The 21442-nt window shown below is 42.3% G+C and overlaps 1 protein-coding gene across 2 annotated transcripts; it reads left to right on the top strand.

Annotated features, from left to right (window-relative positions):
• Positions 1–5382: 5382 nt before the first annotated feature.
• TEX48 (testis expressed 48) lies at positions 5383–21155 on the top strand. 2 transcript variants are annotated; one of them, XM_001145956.5, is made up of 5 exons: positions 5383–5540; positions 15750–15857; positions 16072–16194; positions 19243–19374; positions 20843–21155. In XM_001145956.5, the coding sequence occupies exons 2-5, from the start codon at positions 15854–15856 to the stop codon at positions 20944–20946; spliced, it is 363 nt and encodes a 120-aa protein (XP_001145956.3). In that variant the 5' UTR covers positions 5383–5540; positions 15750–15853; the 3' UTR covers positions 20947–21155. The 2 variants fall into 2 exon arrangements, with proteins under 2 accessions (XP_001145956.3, XP_054514363.1); XM_054658388.2 differs by having other exon boundaries at positions 16118–16194.
• Positions 21156–21442: the final 287 nt, after the last annotated feature.

Genomic DNA, 21442 nt, shown 5'->3' on the forward strand with positions numbered 1-21442 from the left:
AAAAAAAAAGATAAATCTAACATCAAAATTTAAAATTTTTTGCTTCAAAGGACACTATAACTATTAAGCAAATGAAAAGACAATCCACAAAATGCAAGACATATTTGCAATCCATAGATCTGACAAAGGTCTAGTATATAGAATATATTTTTAAAACTCTTAAAACTCAACACTAGAAAGACAAATAACTCAATTTCTTAAAGGGCAAAGGATTTGAATAAACATTTCTCTTAACAGGATATGAAAATGGCCAATACATACATAAAATGATGCTCAACATCATTAGTCATTAAGAAAATACAAATCAAAACCACAATGAGATAATACTTAAAACACACTAGGCTGAAATTTAAAAGACAGACAATATAAAGTGTCATCAAGGATGTGAAAAGACTGGAACCTTGAAACATTGCTGGCAGCATTGCAGAATGGTGCAGCACATTTGGAAAAAGTTTGGCAATTCCTCAAAATGTTAAACATAGAATTATCATATGACTTAGCAATTTCACTTCTAGGTATATAGTCAAGAGAAACAAAAATATCCGTCCACACAAAAACTTGCACACAAATATTCATAGCAGCATTATTCATAGAGCCAAAATGCGAAAACAACCTAAACATTTGTCAACAGATGAATGAATAAACAAAATGTGATATATCCATACAGTGAATTTTTTTCTTTCTTTCTTTCTTTCTTTTTTTTTTTTTTTTGAAACTGGGTCTTGCTCTGTCACCCACACTGGAGTGCAGTGGTATGATCATGGCTCAATGCAGGCTCAACCTCCTGGGCTCAAGATATAAGAATGACAAAAGTAAAAAATAGTGAAAACAAACAAACAAACAAACAAAACCCTGGAGAGGATTCAGAGAAATGTGATTACTCATATATTGTTCGTGGAAATGTAAAATGGTACAGTCACTCTGGAAAATAATATGGCAGTTTCTTTTAAAACTAAAAATGAATTGACCATACAATCCAGCAATTGTATAGTAAATTGCACATTTATCATACAGAAATGAAAACATTTTCACCAGAAACTAGTACACAAATGTTCTCAGTAGCTTTATCTGTAATAGCCAAAAACTGCAAACCATCCAAATATCTTTCGATGGGCGAATGGTCAAAAAATCTTTGGTACATGCATTACTATGGATTACTACTCAGCAATAAAAAGGAGCTAACTACTGATACATGTTCCTCATGTATATGAGGAACAAGGAAGTTGTGCTGAGAAAAGCCAACCTCAGAAAGATACATATATCTTTCTGCATTACATAAATGCATGTGTCCATTTATGTAATATTCATGAAATGACAATTATAGAATGTAGAACAGGTTAGTGGTTTCCAGGGGTTAGAGATGTTGGGGAGAGGGGGTGGGTGTGGCTATAAAGAGGAAGCAGAAAGGAACCTTGTGGTGATGGCACAGTTAAGTACCGTGATTGTGGTGGTAGTTACACGAAGCTACACATATAATAAAATTTCATGCAGCTATACACATACACACACAAATGAGTACTTGAATAACGACTGAACTTTGAATAAGCTCTGTAGATTGGGCCAATGTTAATTTCCGATTTTGATCTTGTAATATAGTAAGGCAAGATGTTAACATTGGAGGAGGCTGGGGGATGGGTTCATGGGAACTGTCTGCAGAGAGAAAGTTACAAAGTTACCTCTTCGTTTCTCTCTGAAGAGAGAAAGTTACAAAGTTACCTCTTTGTTTCTCTCTGAAGAGAGAAAGTTACAAAGTTACCTCTGTAACTCTCTGTGCATTTGTAATTATTTCAAAATAAAGTTTTGGGCCAGACACAGTGGCTCAGCCTGTAATCCCACCACTTTGGGAGGCAGAGGTGGGAAGATTGCTTGCGCACAGGAGTTTGAGACTAGCCTAGGCAACATGGCAAGATCCCCTCTCCACAAAATTTAAAAATTAGCCTGGCGTGGTGGTGTGTGCCTGTGGTTCCAGCTACTCGGGAGGCTGAGGTGGGAGGATGGCTTGAGCCCAAGAGGTCAAGACTGCAGTGAGCCGAGTTCATGTCACTGCACTCTAGCCTGGGCAACAGACCGAGACTTTATTAAAAAACAAGGCTGGGCGCGGTGGCTCACGCCTGTAATCCCAGCACTTTAGGAGGCCGAGGCGGGCGGATCGCGAGGTCAGGAGTTCGCGACCATCCTGGCTAACACGGTGAAAGCCCGTCTTTACTAAAAAAAAAATACAAAAAAAAAAAAAAGAAAGAAAGAAATTAGCTGGGCGTGATGGCGGGCGCCTGTAGTCCCAGCCACTCGGGAGGCTGAGGCAGGAGAACAACGTTAACCCAGGAGGCAGAGCTTGCAGTGAGCGGAGATAGAGTCACTGCACTCCAGCCTGGGCGACTGAGTGGGAATCTGTCTCAAATAAATAAGTAAATAATAAAAATAAAAATAAACAAAATAAAACTTTTGAAAACCTAAATTGAATTCCCTGATTTCACATCCACAGGTGTGAAAGCTAATCCTTCACTCTCAACACCAGATAATAATAAGGAAAATTTATTGAGTGCTGCCTCTCTAGCAGGCACTACATTTACAGCTTTCCATGGCTGGTCTAATTTACTCCTCACACCAACTCTATTATTATTTCTATTTTAAAGTTAAGGAAACTGAGAATTAGAGGAGTTAATGGCTATGGCCAAGGTCATGCATTAAGTTACGAAGGCAAGCGTCCCACCCAGGTACTCGGACCCCAGAACTTACGCACTGTGAAATCACCAGAGTAAAAATCCACCCACTTGTCTTAGCCCAGTGCATCAGGTCAAGATTTCATTATTCCCTACCTGAACCAGAAATTAATACAGAAGCCTGTTGGCCCATCTCCCCTCCCAGACCCAAGGAGAAGAAAGTAATCACACCATACATGCTTGAATGGTAAACCACCCCAAACAGAAGGCAGTTTCTTTATGCAAAGATTTTAAGTATTTTCTCCAATTTGAATATATACACATTTAGTGCTATGGGTGAAATAGTCAAGCATCAACTTATAAGTAGTCAGTACCTGATATGTGTTTGCCAGAGCATATTATATAAAATACATTAATTTGGAAATACCTGTGTTGCTATCCATATTAGTCTGTTTTTACACTGCTATAAAGAAATACCCAAGACCAGGTAATTTATAAAGAAAAGAGGTTTAATTGACTCACAGTTCTGCATGACTTGGGAGGCCTCAGGAAACTTACAATCATGGCAGAAGGGGAAGCAGTCTCATCTTACCTGGCAGCAGGTGAAAGAGAAGAGAGCGGGAGCAACTGCCACGTATAAAACCATCAGATCTCGTGAGAACTCACTCACTATCAGGAGAACAGAATGGGGGAACCACCCCCATGAGTCAATGACCTCCCACCAGGTCCCTCCCCCGACGTGGGGATTACAATTTTGATTACAAATCCAGAGGAGATTTGGGTAGGGACACAGCCAAACTATATCACTATCCTCAATCTTTTGTTTTCTGAAACAATTTCATTCAAATGCTTCATACACATCTTTAACCTCATCTAGCACAGGTTTTCAGAATATATTATCTTCATTTCTAAGTTATTTTTTAAATAATGCTTTTGAATCTGTATATAAATAATGCTGTTCCTGAAAAGCTCATCCCAAGCTAAAAAGCATCCATTTGTATCACATCAATGAAATTTATGATTAAAAAAAAACCTCTATAAATCAGTAGTTCTTAATGCTGGCTGCGAATTAAAATCAACTGGGGAGCCGTAAAATCTATTGACACCTGGGCCCTTGCCCCCAAAATAGTGATTTTACTGACTGGGAGCAGGTGCTAGGAGTGGCATTTTCTAAAGCTCCTCCCATGATGCTAATATACAGCCTGATCTGAGAACCACCGCTTACCTGTATATAATGACCTGCACGATGGAATTCAGCAGTTCTTGATTATACTCAAGAATCACCTGGAAATTTTTGTAAACATACTGCTACCCAGTTTCCACACCCTACCAAAATTATAATTTATCTGGGGTTAGGCCCCAGGTATTCTTTGTTTTAAAAACACTTCAGGTGAATCTCACTTGCAGCCAAAATGGAGAACCTTCAATTACCATTTAAGAGTGTGGCTTTAATCATTCTGAGCAAACTATCGCAGGGACAGAAAACCAAACACCGCATGTTCTCACTCATAGGTGAGAATTGAACAATGAGAACACTTGGACACAGGGCGGGGAACATCACACCGGGGCCTGTCGTGGGGTGGGGGGAGAGGGGAGGGATAGCATTAGGAGATATAACAAATGTAAATGATGAGTTAATGGGTGCAGCACACCTACATGGCACATATATACATGTGTAACAAACCCGCACATTGTGCACATGTACCCTAGAACTTAAAGTATAATTAAAAAAAAAAAAAGAATGTGGCTTTACCTGTGAGCTTTCAAAGGCTGTTTAACTCACCATCAAATATTTATTAAAGGAATTCAGCACAGCTGTGGAGTCACATCACCCGCCCCAACCATATGAATGACCCCACAGCTGTGCTGAATTCCTTTGCTTTCTTCTGTTTCTATTGTATCCAGTGACCTCTCTATGCATCAAATGATAGCACTGATTGAGAATATGTTAATCCAATGTGGCTTCCCCATATGTGAATAGTACTTGGTTGTCCTAAATAAAGGAATGGAAAGAGTGACCCATAAGCTGAGAGATTTTGTCAGGACTCCAATACAAAGTGATTCCCTCTTTTCTGAAAAATAAATAGGGAAGAAAATGTCACTTTATTTTTGCGTATGTTATTAATAACTACCCTTTCTTAAAGTGCTTACTACATCTAGATACCATGTTAAATGTTTACCTGATTTCATTTAATACTTAAAAATGCAAACAGGACATATAATTATTATTATTCCTGGCCAGGCGAAGGCCACACCTATAATCCCAGCACTTTGGGAGGTCAAGGTGATGGGCTGGGGGGGGGGGGTCACTTGAAGTCAGGAGTTCGAGACCAGCATGGCCAACATGGTGAAACCCTTTCTCTACTAAAAATACAAAAATTAGCCGGACCTGATGGTGCATGCCTGTAGCCCCAGCTATTTGGGAGGCTGAGGCATGAGAATCACTTGAACCTGGGAAGCGGAGGCTGCAGTGAGCCAAGATTGCACCACTGTGCTCCAGCCTGGGTGACAGAGTGAGATTCTGTCTCAAAAAAGAAAAAAATTATTATTATTATTCCCATATTGCAGAGGGAGAACCTGAGCGTGAAGTCCCTTTGCCTAAGGTTACTACCCAGTGGGCGGACAGAGAGAGAATGGCACCCAGATCTACAGCGTCCAGTGTTGTACTGCCCCCTTCTGGCCATCCTCTAGGTGCTTCCCGAGGCCCCAGGACTTGTGCCCCAGTAAACAGTCTGGTGGACAGCATGGCATCGTGCTCAGCAGAACTTCTCCCTCCTCCTCGCTGTTGTGGTCCAGTCCAAACACCCCAGCCCCAACATTCCCTGGTTCCCCAGCTCTGTGACATCACAGACAGCCTGCTCTCTACTCTGCCAGCTGCTGGTGAGTGGAGCTCACAGTTTAAACCAAAGGGCGGGAGGTGATAGTTTTTCTGTACTAAAAGGCACAATGTCCCCACCACTCCTGGACGCCTATTCATTTTGCTCCAAGAAGCAATCCCCACCCTTCATTTGCTCTAACCTCACTGTTTCTCTCTCTCTCTGGGTCCCAGTCTCCACCTGTGCTGAATGACCTCCCCCACCCCCGCCCGCCGCGCCAGAAGCCTTCCTGTTTGACCTCATTGATCTTTCTTCTGATCAAAGTGCAATGGGGTCACTAGAGACCTGAAGTTCATACCCACTGGGGACAACTCAAGGGCCCTCTTCTTTGGTTTCTGCTTCCCTCTAGAGGGGGTCACTGGTAGTGCAAGAAGTGCCACACATCCCCTAGGCATCTCCCTACATATTCATCGCATCAGAAACTTCATCTGTATTTATTAAGCCTTTACGACACACCAGAAAGCTGTGCTAAGCACTTTCCATCATTATTTAATCCTCAGAACTACCTTCTATTGTAGATACTATTATTCTCATCCCCATTTTACAGGTCAGAAAACAGAGATTCAAAGAGGTCATAAATTCTAAATTTCCTAGCTAACAGTAGATCTCCAAGAATTATACCCCCAGAGAATGTGCTTGTAACTGATACACTGCTCTCCCTAAGAGCCTTTTCATTTCTGAAGAGGGTTCAAAAACTCAAAGCTCTCTGCTGTCAACACTTAGAGGAAAAAGTGGTTCTACTACCCTCTTTCTTGCAAAATTTTCTAGTAAAGATGTGGAGAGAGCATCAGCACGGGGTGTCAACAAACCTACGCTTCAGATCCCTGCTGATAATACGGACGATCTCCACGGTTTATTTTTAATTGAAAAAAATCAAGGTGCAAAACGTGGTGTATAGTAAGCTATCATTTGCATTAAAAAGAGAGAAAAAGAGAATTTGAATAACTACATTTTCTTGTATATCCATAAGCTGCTTTGGTGGAAGATGCCTGCATTCACTACATGAAACAAAAACTGAATTTATTTCTGGTTAAACAAGGGAGAACTGTGCTTGTATGGCAAAGTCTCTGAACAAAGCTCACGGCTGATGCATAAGGGGCTTTGGGAGGTGTTGAGTTCGTGGACTGGTGGTGTTTCAGAGGCAGCAGTGTTTAGGAATGGTAGACCTTTAGCTACGAAATGTACCTACTTGCATGTGTCTGTTAGAATGGTTACCAAGGGAGTTTCATTAATAGATTAAATGGGTGTCACACAGGTTCTGGGGATTCATTGTTACCGTGGTTACAGGGCAATCCATCGTCACCTAGGAATGTGGGAGCTTCTCTTTTTATTCTCATTATCTGCCTTCTGGTCTCCCTCAACTAAAGGTGCAGGAAAGACCCTCCAAGATTGTCCAGATCTTCACCACTGTCATTGGCTTTTCTTGAAAACACAGTTCCATTTTTCCATGTACAGAGATCTGGTTTTCATTTTGAGTATCAGTCTGCCTCATTTCTTCTCATTTTTTCTTTGAATCATTTGTTTCACCATTTGTCAAACCAGAGGCTACATAAAAGCATTCAGCTCTCTGGACAAGAGAACCTGAATGATGCAAGACAATGATAATTAAGGCCAGGCACAGTGGCTCACGCCTGTAATCCCAGCACGTTGGGAGGCCAAGGCTGGCAGATCACCTGAGGTCAGGAGTTCGAGACCAGCCTGACCCAACATGGAGAAACCCCATCTCCACTAAAAACTAAAATTAGCCGTGCGTGGTGGTGCATGCCTGTCATCCCAGCTACTCGGGAGGCTGAGGCAGGAGAATCATTTGAACCCAGGAGGCGGAGGTTGCAGTGACCCGAGATCGCACCATTGCACTCCAGCCCTGGCAAAAAGAGCAAAACTCCATCTCAAAAAAAAAAAAAAAGGACAATGACAATTAAAAGTATTTTCAAAAAGATCTGAAAGCCTCTCTGGAGTCATGCCCCATGATTTCCCTGGCATGACCATCTACCTTAGATAGCCAGGCTGCTTTTTCTTTGGGCTTAGCTATAGATTAACCTCACCTGTGATATTAATCCAGGTACAACAGGGAGTGTTAGCAATGGGGCAGACTCCCCTAATTAGCTAAAATAAAACCCGAAGGTTTCTGTGATCCATAATTACTCAAACTAAGGATTTTAAATTGGTCAGGTGTACCCTAGGATGTGGGCTATATGATTTGCTGTGTCAGTCAAGGTGAGGGAAAAAAAGGCACTTTAAATTGTTCAACTCAGAATCCTCAGAAGTTTGTTTCATCTACTAGTAGTTAAACCCCCAAGAAGGGTTTCATCCCTTCAGACTCTGTGTAAGAAGACATAGTCCACCGTGGGTGCTGGAGAATCATGCACTGGAATGGTCTAAGTATTCATCATGCAGAACAATTAGTCTTAATTATAGTTGGAATAGAAGAGTCTGATCTCCACATAAGAAACAAACCATATCAACAAGCAAGCAGTATAGCTGTTCATTTATATTTATAGACAATGCCCTTTGGGAGTTTAGAGGCAAAATAGGAAAATGTTAAGTGCAAAGTTCTCCTCAGAAAGCCTCAGCAGACAGATATGGACAGCTGTCCTTCTGACATGGAACATTAGTTCTTCTAATGGCCTTTCTGCATATAGTAAGTGCAAGTGTTCTCCACAGACTCCAAATTCTTAAAGAACAGAGGAGATTTGGGTCCTGTCTTTATTTCAGGGGCCAGTTGTTTTATCTAGTGGGCCATAAGATTATCTCGATTTCTAGTTAACATTTTAGGACTCTTGGAAAATGATCAAGATATCTACACTAATGGATACAAGATATCTACTACCCATTCCAATTGATTTTTTCTAAATCCTCTATTTTAGATATGAGCTTTTGCATAAAGAAAGGGCTCCTTTTACTTACACTCTTTGTTTGCCCCAGAATGTCCTTTGAAAGTGTCCTGAAGTCTATTAAGTCACCTATTGATTCATCATTTTGTTTGTTATTCTTGAATCTTTGCCCTATCCACCCTTAAGAGAAAATCTTTTAAAATAGTTTCATGTGGCATACTTCCTATTTTTCTTACCCTCTCAAGTCCATGTTTAAAAATATTATGCATAGATAGGTTATTTGAATCTTCTGACCTTTTTCATCCTGCTACTCTTAAACATTTTCCCCATTGTTCAAGGTCAACAATTTTTTTTTTTTTTTTTTTTGAGTCAGGATCTCCTGTTGCCTGGGCTGGAGTGCAGTGGCATGATTATAGCTCACTGAAGTCTTGATTTCTCAAATTCAAGCAATACTCTCTCCTCAGCCTCTGAGTAACTGGAAGTGCAGGTGCACACCACCATGCCCAGCTAAATTTTAATTTTTAGTAGAGATGAGGTATGTTGTCCAGGCTGGTCTCAAACTCCAAAACTCAAGCAATCTTCCTGTCTCAGCCTCCCAAAGCGCTGGGATTACAGGTGTGAGCCACTGTGCCTGGCCTAAAGGTCAACAACGAAATGAACTAATTGGTACAAATATGATAGTCCAAGACAATAAGTAACGAACAGAATCCTGAATTACACAGGATATACAAAACAAACTTCCTTTTGTTCTGAAATTTGGGAAGATTCTATTTTTACCCAACTCAACTCTTACTCAGAGTTTAAATTCGGCCTCTCTTGATCTACCTTCAGTGCAGAAGTTTTAGGTGGGTGTTGTGCAATGTGATTGTTCTTCTCTAGAAAAATGCTCCCTGAAAAAGTTTATTTGGGCAGCCAGGGGAATGAGTAAGAGGAGTATACGTGGGTAGTAAAGATCAAGTTGTGTGGAGAGAGAAAGACAGAAGCAAAGAAAACAGGTGTCAGAAGGTTTGAGTAAGAGTAAGGTCTTTTTTATCTTTTTCTTCCTGAGGCCAGAGCATTCCAGACAAAGAAGCCTTCTATTTATGTTTGGCATTTTTGTCTTCTCTCTTCTCTAGAGCTCCTCTTAAATCTGATTTTTGACATCAAAACTTTGTCATCATGGCTACAGTAATCCTAAGTCATCTAGTGAACTTTTGCCATTTATTAAGACAAATACATGAGAGTACCTATAGTGAGAGTATATATACGGAGTTTTTCCAGGAAGAGGCAACAACCTTAATGCAGATGAGACCACGACAAGCAGGAAAGAGCATGCTACAATTGATAAACAGTTTCTACTTGTGCCGTGTCTTGAATTTCTTGGCCAAGCAGAGCCTAAAAGAGGCCAGATGATCAAAAACCTGAAAATTACTGACTCCCGAATATAAGCTAAAAAAAAGAAAGTGACCTTCTTTCATGATTTACCAAGACAGAACACATGCTGACAAAGGTTTAGAGGGACCCAAGTCCAGGTTTTAGCAATTTCTTCTAGACAAATCAATTACCACTCCAGTAAAACTCCAAACACTCAGGGCTGACTCATGGTGGGGCCTTGTCGGAGCTATGCTTCCATTCCTTTCTTATGAAGTGCTTCCTTCTACATTCAACATACACAAGGCAGTCTGGAACAAAGCCAAACCCCGTGAGGCAAGCATTTTTATAAGTGGATGAAGACAACTGTAACTAAAGCAAGTAGCAGAATACGAAGCAGATTAATGGCAAGGATATTTGCTAAATGGTGTATCTCCAAAACAAAAGGTCTAACTGCCTGTATAAATTTCTATTTCTTTATAAATTATAGGAAAATGAAATAAATCCACTAAAGAGAACTCAATGAAATACATCAGAGCTCAAATCATGTTAAAAAAAAAAAAAATCCCATGACACTGACACTAGGTCTAGGGAAAAAAAACAAAACAAAAAAAAAAAAAAAAAAAGAAAACACCTCACCTGGCAGCAGATCCAAAAGACTATTGGAGATTGGAGCTAAATGGACCTAGTGAGTGCCCCCACTTTGACCAAAAAATCCACACAGTGGTGACATCTGTATGTGTCTAGCCCGCATCGTATCTAACCACAAGGAACAGCTTATGTGCAGAAAGTTAAAAATCAGTTAGTGGAAGGGAGAAAGGAGATCTGTTTGGCATAGTTTTTTTCCAACAGTCAGAGAAGGTTCATGTGTTTATTCAACAGATATGTATAAATTACCTATTCTATGCCCATCCCTGGGCTGAGTGCTGAGGATACAAAAGTGAATAAAGGCCAGGCGCGGTGGCTCACGCCTGCAATCCCAGCACTTTGGGAGGCCGAGACGGGCAGATCACTAGGTCAGGAGATTGAGACCATCCTGGCTAACACAGTGAAACCCCGTCTCTACTAAAAATACAAAAAATTAGCCAGGCGTGGTGGCAGGCGCCTGTAGTCCCAGCTACTCGGGAGGCTGAGGCAGGAGAATGGCATGAACCCGGGAGGCAGAGCATGCAGTGAGACAAGATTGTGCCACTATACTCCAGCCTGGGCAACAGAGCGAGACTCCGTCTCAAAAAAAAAAAAAAAGTGAATAAAATACTGTCCCTGCTTCCATGGACATTTGTCTATCCTGTGTCTTGTTCACTGCTATATCTCCAGCACCTAACAGTACCTGGAACATGGCAGGTTTTCAGTAAATACATGTGAAATAAATGAAGAAAAAAAAAGAAAAAAGCTTGGCTGGGCTCAGTGTCTCAAGCCTATAACCCAGCACATTTGGAGGCTGAAGCAGGAGATCTCTTGAGCTGAGGAATTCGAGATGAGCCTGGGCAATATGGCAAAATCCCATCTCTACCGAAACAAAAACAAAAACAAAAAAACTATAACCGGGCATGGTAGTGCGAGCCTGTAGTCCAAGCTACTCAGGAGGCTGAGGCAGGGAAATCACTTGCACCTGGGAGGTTGAGGCTGGAGTGAGCCCTGATGGTGCCACTACAGTCCAGCACGGGTGTCAGAGTGAGACCCTGTCTCAAAAAATAAAAAAAGAAAAGAAAAAGAAAAAAGCTCATGAACTAGTATCCAGACTGTCAACAAGAGGCAGTTACAAGACAACGTTTCAACAAGTATTTATTAAGCATTTACCATGAGTTAGGCAGTCACTGTACAATAACAGGCTGTGTACAGGAAAACATGGTGGGCCAGCAGGGGAGTGCTGTGGGAGCACAAGGGAGGGACTCCTAACTTATCCCATGCCTTCCTGTAGCCCCTGAGCTGAATCCTGGAGTTTGATGACTCAAGGATTGAGGTGAGAACATCCCAGGTAGAGGGAACAGGATGTGAACAGGGTCCATTCAGTAAAAGGTGATTGGGGAAGCTGCCTATACAGCATCTCTTATGGCTGTAGTGCGGTGAGTGCAACCCAGAGAAGATGAGGATGAAGAGAATAACAGTGGTGATCACAAAAGGAGTTGGATCTGCAGACTTGGGGACCCCCTTGGTGGGGCAGAGGGTTGTTGGGGCAGAAGAGAGACAGGATTTACATGTCTACCAGATAACTCTAGCTTTAGGTGGAGGCAAACAAACCAATGAGAAAGTTTAAGCAGTGGTCCAGGTGAGAAGTAATGGTGGCTTACACTACGGTGAAGGAAATGGCAAAGGATTGACTGGGCAGACAGACTGTTTGGAAAGTAAAGTTCAAAGACTGATGAACGTGAGCAGATGGCAGGAGGCTGGCAGGCTTCTGACTCTAGAGACAGAGTGAATAATAGGATCATCCCACGAAATAGGGAACATGGGAAGAAGATAGATATGCTTTGCAGTGGACGGGGAAGAAAAATAGTCCCAACCAGTAAACAGAGAGCAGAACTAAAATTGACTCATGAAACCATCAGAGTAAGCTTAGCATGTGAATGAGGTAAGCTGTGTCCTACAGCTTGTGATGTTCCTGGCACAAAAACTACCACCCACCTCTCTACTGCCCCCAGGGCCTGCAAGTGCTTTTACTCAAGACAAGAATAAATGCTAGTTTATTCTACAAACACCCTCAATTTTTATTCTACAAACAGTTATTGACTTCCCGCACTGCACTAGGTACTGCTCTAGACACTGATAATAGAGCAGTAAACCAAACAGCTAAAATCCATGACCTCATGTGACTTCTAATTTAGTGGGAAGAAGCAGACCTTCAACACAGTAATTTAGCAAATTATGTAGAGTGTTAGGAAATGAAGCTGGGCACGGTGACTCACACCTGTAATGCCAGCACTTTGGGAGGCCAACATGGGAGAATCACTTGATTTCAAGACCAGCCTGAGCAATACAGTGAGACCCCTTCTCTTAAAAAAAAAAATAAGAAGAATTTGCTGGGCATGGTGGCATACACCCGTAGTCCCAGCTACTCAGGAGGCTGAGGCAGGAGGAGCCCAGAAGTTCAAGGCTGCAGTGAACCATGATTGTGCCACTGCACTCTAGCCTGAGCGTAGAGCTAGACCCTGTCAAGAAAGAGAGTGAGAGCAAGAGAGAAGGAAAGAAAGAAGGAAGGAAGGAAGGAAGGAAGGAAAGAGAAAAGAGAGAAAAAAGAAAGAAAGAAGAGAGAGAAAGAAAAAGAAAGAAAGAAAGAAAAGGAAAGGAAAGAAAGAAGAAAGAAAGAGAAAATGTTTGAAAAGTAAGCAAGGAAGAGATTAGGAAGTGCTGGGGTGCTGGGCAAGGGGGTTATAATGTTAAATACAACAGAGAAAGTCTCACTAGAAAAGGTGAAGCAAAGACTTGAAGGTAATGACAGAATGTTGTTATCTAAGAGAACTGAATTCCAGGCAGAGAGTAAAACAAGCACAAATTGTTGAGAGCTTGCTGTGTTTTAAAACTCAGCAGGGGGGGCAAATGGAATTGGGGTATTGGAGGAATTGAAGACAGAGTTGGTGATGAGGGTTGTGGGTGGACAGGAGGGAAGAAGGATGATTAGATTACAGAGTATCTTAAGACCCAGGTGAGAACTTTGGTTTTTCTTCTGAGGAATATGCAAAACCACTGAATTTTGGAGAAAAGAAAGACTAAGAGAAAAAATCTTTCTGGCTAGGCACAGTGACTCACTCCTGTAATCCCAGCACCTTTTGAGGCCAACATGGGAGGATCACTTGAGCCCAGGAGTTCAAGACCAGCCTGGGCTACATAGGGAGACCCCGTCTCTACAAAAAATACAAAAGTTAGCCAGGTGTGGTGGTGCACACCTGTAGTCCCAGCTACTGGGGAGGCTGAAGCAGGAGGATCACTTGAGCCCAGGAGTTTGAGGCTGCAGTGAGCTGTGATCACGCCACTGTACTACAGCCTGGGTAACAGAGTAAAACTCTGTCTCAAAAAAAAAAAAAAAAGTTTGCATTTACCCCCACATATTTGCTATTTCTTATCCTATTCATCCCTTTCTGTAAATGTGAATTTCCATCTGGTATCATTTTCCTTCAATCTTAGCATTTTTTACAGCCTAGGTCTTCTAAAGACAAATTCTCTCTATTTTTGTTTATCTTATAATGTTTTCATTTTGCCTTAATTATTGAAGGATATTCTCATGGAATATGAAGTGAAAGGTTTACAGTTTCTTTTTTTCATGTTTATTTATTCCAGTTGTTTTAAGAGCCTGTTCTTTACTTTTTAGCCATTTGACTAAAATGTGCCTAGGTGTGATTTTCTTTTCTTTCTTTTTTTTTTTTTTTTTTTTTTTTTTTTTTTTTGACAGAGTTTTATTCTTTTTGCCCAGGCTGGAGTGCAATGGCGTGATCTCAGCTCACCGCAACCTCCGCCTCCAGGGTTCAAGCGATTCTCCTGCCTCAGCCTCCCAAGTAGCTGGGATTACAGGCATGTGCCACCACACCCAGCTAGTTTTGTATTTTTAGCAGAGACGGGGTTTCTCCATGTTGGTCAGGCTGGTCTTGGACTCCTGACCTCAGGTGATCTGCCAGCCTCGGCCTCCCAAAGTGCTGGGATTACAGGCATGAGCCACCGCGCTCGGTCGTTGTGATTTTCTTTTTGTTTTTCATGTTTGGTGCTCACTGAATACTTATGTTGATGCTTTCCATCAAATTTAGTAACTTTTCAGCCACTATTGCCAAATATTTTTTCTGCCCTTTGTCCTTCTGAGAGTCCAGTAACGCGCGTATGTTACACAGCTTGGTAGCATCCCGCAAGGTCAGTGGGGTACTCTTCATCCTTTTAAAATCTTTTTTGCTTTCTCTGTTTCAGTTTGGATAATTTCTATTGACCTTTTCGCAAGTTTACTGATCATTGCTTTTGCTTTGTCCAATCTGTTGTTAACCCTACCCAATACATATTTTCTTCAGATACTGGTTTTTATAGAACTAGAATTTCTATTTGATTCTATTTGAGTTTCCATTTCTTCCTTCCATATTATATCGCTCCATCTACTATACCCATTTTTTCCTATCCTTGGAAGTTTTGAGCTGAAGAGTGACATGATATATTTTAACAGAACTACCCCAACTTTTGTATTAATTATGGAGGAAGTTCAGGTTAAGAGAAATAAGGAGACCAGTCAGGAAGCTATTGCAGGAATTCAGGCAAGAGATGATGGTGGCTTAGGCCAGGGTATGGAAGTAGAGAAAATGGGACTCAAGTGCCTATAATGAAGGCAAAACTCACAAAGCGAAGTGAATTAGGTATTGTGAGGGACGCCTAAACAATACGATGATAAGAATTTCCTTTTAAAGGGGGTTTTGCCACAAGAAGGGGAGTGAGAACAGAATGTATCCAGAGATCTAAAAACTTGATACACAAATAAAGGGATCTGGGACCAAAGCAAGGCCTTATAATCCTGGACCTTCAAAACTAGAAAGATCCTTGCGGAGATCATCCAGCCTAACTTCTTACTACTGACGAGGAGCCTGAGACACAGAAAAAAGCATGGACCTACCCAAAGCCCTCCAGCAAATTAGTGGCAAAACCAGAATTTAAACCTACAAGTCCATATGCTTCCTTTCCATAGGACCTGGACCAGCTGGGATCATTGGAAGCCAGTGAGCTACATAAAGAGAAGGGAGGAAAATGGAATGACCATTGATTGAGCACTTACCATATACCTAGCTTCACAGGAGCTACTTTTCATATATATGATTCTTTACTCCTGCAAAGTAGGCACTGCTATTCTCATTTTTCAAGTGATAACAGTGAAGTTCAAAAAGGGTAAAGAATCCACCTAAGAACATGCACCTGTTCATGGGGTAGGACACAGAGCTATCTGAAACCTGAGCATGTTTATGTGCATGTCTGCATGAGGTGGGATTTTGCTGTCATTAGATCCTATCTGGAGTGTGAACACAGGTGAAGGACTAGCATTTTTCAGCCACAGTCTTACGTTTACTTAGGAAACAGCCCAGCCCAATGAACTGGGCTCAAACTCAAGACTGGCTGATTCAACAAGGCACCCCTGCAGACAAAGCTGGCAGAGTAGAAGTTTCAACTCCTTTCCATGGGTAAGAAAACTTTGTACAGAATAGGAAAAAATGGCCTAGGCAGAAGGATCTGCTGGCCATGAGAAACTACAGAAGATTTGGGAGAGGGGAGGAGTATTGTATTAATGCCTTGGGAGAGGCTGACCCAATGATACCCCCACCACAGTCAATTTCCAATAGGCATCTGGAATTCAGATTCCAGAACCCATGCCCCTCATTCCTTTGCCTCCAACAGCAGCCCACCAGAACCTGATCTTGAAGATCTTCTGTTTATGCTGCAGGGACTGTCAGGAGCCCTATGCCATCAATGACTCCAAGGTTCCCAGTCAAACCCAAGAGCACAAGCCATCGACCCAAAGTAGGTATCAGATAAGGACACTCTGCATGGCCTCTCTAAACCTCACTTTGCTCACTCTCTGCCTGCTGGGATACCCCCAAACTGCCGTCATCACTATCACTGAGTGATAATTCCAATTTAAAATGAGGTGGGTGTTGGATGGCTAAGTACTCAAACCAATAAACAAGAGAGCTTAAACTCTTGTGCTTAAAGTGTAGTCTATGGGCCAGCAATATTGGCATCACTTGGGAGCTTGTTAGAAATGCATTTTCAGACCCTGCTCTGGAACTACTGAATCAGAACTGGCACTTTAACAGGATCTCCAGGTAAATTTGAATGTACATGATAGTTTGAGAAGCACTGGATTAAAGACTACAAAAATAGTGGTTAAGATCCCTGTTTTGGGGGCAATACATGTTAGTTCAAATCTCAGCTCTGCCACAGAAATTAGGCAAGTCTCTTGACCTCCCTGAGTCTCACTGTCCTTGCCTCTAAAACAGGGATATTCACAATACATTATTATTGTGAGGCAATATAAATAAGCATCTAGCTCAGGGTCTGGCACAGAGTAGGCACTCAACATGCAGAAAAAATATATAGGTATTGATCAGGATAGAGTATGTTCTGCTGCTGAAACAAATAAGCCTTGAAATCTCAATGGTTTACAAAATAAAAATGTATTTCTTGCTTGAACAAAGTCTAGTACAAACCAGCCACCCCCCTTTAAATCTTTAGCCAGGGCCTCTGGAATATGAGACTTCCTAGGCTACCATGTCAAGGGAAGAGAGAGAGACAGAGAAGTCACCCTGGCCTTCAGTTTGTAATCAAAACCTTCTTGAAGATCCATGAAAAGAGATCAAGCAGAGAAGATCAGGGATCAAAATCAACAATTTCAGACAGAAAAAAAAAAAAAGAAGCACTATTGTCAAAATCAGCCAAAGTTAGGACTCACACAGGTGGGAGGGGGTGAGCACAGATGGCCAGGAACGTGGCAGAGTCCCACTGAGAGACAGGATAATACAATGATGTATTTTGACAGAAATCCACATGTGAGGGTCTTTAAAATACTTTCCCTGGAAGTAGAGTCACGATAAAAATCAGGAACCTTAAAAATATCAATGCCTTTTCCCAAGGTAAGAATGATGATAATTACTGAAACTCTATAATATGCAAAGCGCTGTCTAGACACTAGGGACCCAGCTGTGATCAGATAAATCCCTTACTGTTTCAGAGTGTATATTTCATATTTTAACAGTAAAATGATATTATTTAATCCCCAGGATAACTCTAAGAAGCACAAATTAGTATTCAAATTGAGCATACCATTTTGCAGATATGAATGAAGAGGCAGGTGGGGGTTAAGCAATTAGTTAAGGCATGCAGCTAATAAATGACAGAGCTGCCTATCACAGAACACAGCTCAGACTATTGACAAAATTCTTTGTTGTTCTTCTAGAAACCTAGAACTATATAAAGACAAAGTCTCATATACAACAATGTTCATCACAACAGTATTTATGGTAGCAAAATCTGGGCCGGGCACAGTGGCTCACACCTATAATCCCAGCACTTCGGGAGGCAGGAGGATAACTTGAGCCCAGGAGTTCAAGACCAGCCTGGGCAACATGGGAAGATCCCACCTCTACAAATAATAAAAAATTAGCCAGACTGGGCATGGTGGTTCATGTCTGTAATCCCAGCACTTTCGGAGGCCAAGGCAGGTGGATCACCTGAGGTTGAGAGTTTGAGACCAGCCTGACCAACATGGAGAAATCCCGTCTCTATTAAAAATACAAAACTAGCCAGGCATGGTGGCACATGTCTGTAATCCCAGCTATTCAGGAGGCTGAGGCAGGAGAATCGCTTGAACCCGGGAGGTGGAGGTTGCGGTGAGCCGAGATCGTGCCATCGCACTCCAGCCTGGGCAACAAGAGCGAAACTCCATCTCAAAAAAAAAAAAATTAGCCAGCCATGGTGGTGCACACCTGTAATTTCAGCTACTAAGGAGGCTTAGGTGGGATGATCACTTGAGCCCAGGAGGTCGAGGCTGCAGTAAGTCATGATTGCACCACTGCACTCCAGCCTAGGTACCAGAGTGAGATTCTCTCAAAAAAATAAATAAATAAATAAATAATCCAACATTGGAACTTTGGTTAAATAAATCTTACATTATTCAAAAACTAGAATATTGTACAACCATTTTTTAAATTTAGTGACATGAGAAAAATATTTATGCCATAATGTATATGAATAAAGTCAAATGCAGGGCTGGGTGAGATGGCTCACAACTGTGATCCTAGCACTTCGGGAGGCTGAGGCTAAAGGATTACTTGAGGCCAGGAGTTCAAGACCAGCCTGGCAACATAGTGAGACTCCCGCTCTCTACAAAAAAAAATTTAAAAATTAGCTGGGCGCAGTGACACATGCCTGTAGTCCTAGCTACTCGGGGGGCTGAGGCAGGAGGATTGCTTGAGCCTAGGAGTTTGAGGTTACAGGGAGCTATGATCACACCACTGCACTCCAGCCTGGGCAACAGAGCAGATCCCTGTCTCAAAAAATAAATAAATAGATAAGTAAAATTCATCCATAATACATAGGATATGATGGACTATGTAAAATATGCATAGGAAAAGACTGGAACTGTGATAATAACTTGGGGAAGAGATGTTTGGGGCACTTTTTCCTCCCTTATACTATTCAATATTTCCTAACTTTTCTATAAAGTGTATGCATTACATTTATAAATGGAAAAAAGTTAATGTTTTAAAAAGAATACATACTTTGCCCTGAATTGATCATTACACATTCTATGCATGTAACAAAATTTCATATGTAGCCCATAAATACGTACAAATACAATGTACTATTTTAAAATACACACTTTGAATCCAGCACCTGCTTATGAGGGGAAGCCCTCAGAGGACAGGAGGTGGTAGTTTCAGGTACACCCCCATCCCATAATAACCCCCACTTGCCTGTGTGTGCTGCTTCAGAGCTTGCAAAACACCTTCACTTCCGTGATCTCACCTAAGCCTCCCCCACGTGACCCTGTGGAATTCTCATTGCCAGATTTGCAGCTTCAGAAAGATGAGCTTGACAGACAAAATCCCAAGCGCATTAACGCAGTCTCCCATTTGCCTTCGAGAACACCCCTGATCCAGACAAAAAAGAGCATTTCCTCCGGCAGCAGTGAGTTTGAGGGTGAGTCCCAAATTGGGGTCCTAACACTGACCAGAAACTCCCAGACAGGGAGCCTGGTCCTAATAACCAGACCCCATTGATACTTCAGCTAAGCGAGATGAGGAGATGGAATTGCTCCCATCAAGCAGCCCCAGTCATATTCCAGAGCACACTGGGGAGACCCTAGAGGCTAAGACCTGACTCCACTATCTTCCAAGCTAGGAAGTGCATGAGAAGGAACAGGTCTTGGGGGAAGGGCAAACATCCATGCTTTCCTTTCAAAGCTTTGTGGCATCATCTTTTTCTTTCTTTTTTTTTTTTTTTTTTTTTTGAGATGGAGTCTCCCTCTGTTGTCTAGGCTTGAGTGCAGTGGTGCAATCTCCAATCTCAGCTCACTGCAACTTCCACCTCCCAGGTTCAAGTGATTCTCCTGTCTCAGCTTCCTGAGTAGCTGAGATTACAGGCGCCCACCAACATGCCTGGTTAATTTTTGTATTCTTAGTAGAGAAAGAGTTTTACCATGTTGGCCAGGCTGGTCGCGAACTCCTGACCTCAAGTGATCCACCTACCTTGGCCTCCCAAAGTGCTGGGATTACAGGTGTAACCACTGCACCTGGCGGCATCATCTTACACGTGTATTTTTCATATGCTTACTTGATGTCTACTTTGGCCACTAGACAGTAAGTGCCAGGAGGGCAGGGGCCCACATCAGTTTTGTTCCCTGTTATGCCCCCAGATCCAGCCAGGTGCATGGCAAGTAAACAATGCCAGAAAACACTTGTGGATTGAGTGTAGTTCAACTGAGGGTGAAATGCCTCTGGGTCACAGAAGAACAGATGCCCAATCCCGGGACAGTGGCACAGCCCAGGAAGAAGAAATGCAGCCACATTGCTGGGCACCAGTTCTATGCCCGGGTGGTCTCACATAACTCACAACCAACCCAGGAGTCCTGTTGAGAACTAAGGATTATCCAACCCAGTCATTTTGAATTCTCCTAACAACTAAACCCCCTTGAAAACAACATTTCACAGAGTCCAATTTCTATAAAAGATCAAAGAGGAACAGCTCTGCTTGAATCAAGCTTGAGAAGGTAGGAACCCCACTAGCTCGCCCACTCCTTCCTTCTGCCCTTCCCACCCCCCATAGGGGTGAGGCTCACAGAGGGAAAGGGACTTCCCACGAGTGCGCTAGGGAATGACGTAAGTGTCAGAGCCAGGATGGGCCCAAGTCTCCTACCTTCCATATCACTGTGCTTTGCAAGACAGCCTACTGTCACTGAAGCCACCAACGTAGCACGATGCAAAATACGCTGCAAGAAACTCCTCCTATCACAAAAGACTACCAAGTCCTAGACTAGGGTCTGCCTTGGGTCCCTTGAGATTCAAGAATCTGAGGAATGATCAGCAATGGATACAAACAACCAAAACAGTTCATCAAAGCCCAATTCAAAGGCCTTCACCCAGCATAATTTTTTCCTTTCTTCTTTCAGATCTGAATGCATATGCTTCCCAAAGAAATTTTTACAAGAGAAACTTAAACCGCTACTGCCAGGAGCGCTGGCCATTCCAGCCATGCCTCACTGGGAGGCCCTGAGCATTCTAGCCGGCGGCTGCACAGCTGCTGGGGCATCTCCATGAGGAAGAGGGCGGTGGACAGGAGTCATGAAGACTAATTCGGAAACTCCCCTGAAGGAGGAGAAGACGTCTGAGCCATCCTTGTGCCACCAAGCAAGAGTCACTCCAGCTCCTAAAAAGCCACCATGGGAAGAGATGCCTCCAATTAAAGTTCTTGATTGCACCAGAGGATGTGTCCTTCTCTTTTCCTTTCCCCCTTACCAACTAATGTCTTATTATTTTTAAATATATTGTCACATCTAACTAAGCTTAAAAAATTTAGCCTATTGGCTGGGCGCAGTGGCTCACGCCTGTAATCCCAACACTTTGGGAGACCGAAGCAGGTGGATCACATGAGGTCATAAGTTCAAGACCAGCCTGGCCAACACGGTGAAACCCCATCTGTACTAAAAATAAAAAAATCAGCCAGGTGTGGTGGCGTGCTTCTGTAATCTCAGCTACTAGGGAGGCTGAGG

Source organism: Pan troglodytes, chromosome 11 (genome assembly GCF_028858775.2).
Source record: "Pan troglodytes isolate AG18354 chromosome 11, NHGRI_mPanTro3-v2.0_pri, whole genome shotgun sequence".
NCBI lineage: Eukaryota > Metazoa > Chordata > Mammalia > Primates > Hominidae > Pan > Pan troglodytes.

Bases quoted from the DNA above. Each gene is read 5' to 3' on its own strand.
- TEX48 (XM_054658388.2), top strand. From the start codon at position 15,766: ATGAACTGGGCTCAAACTCAAGACTGGCTGATTCAACAAGGCACCCCT. The intron at 16,195-19,242 runs GTAGGTATCAGA...TCTCATTGCCAG, and splicing joins GCACAAGCCATCGACCCAAA to ATTTGCAGCTTCAGAAAGAT. The intron at 19,375-20,842 runs GTGAGTCCCAAA...TTCTTCTTTCAG, and splicing joins CGGCAGCAGTGAGTTTGAGG to ATCTGAATGCATATGCTTCC.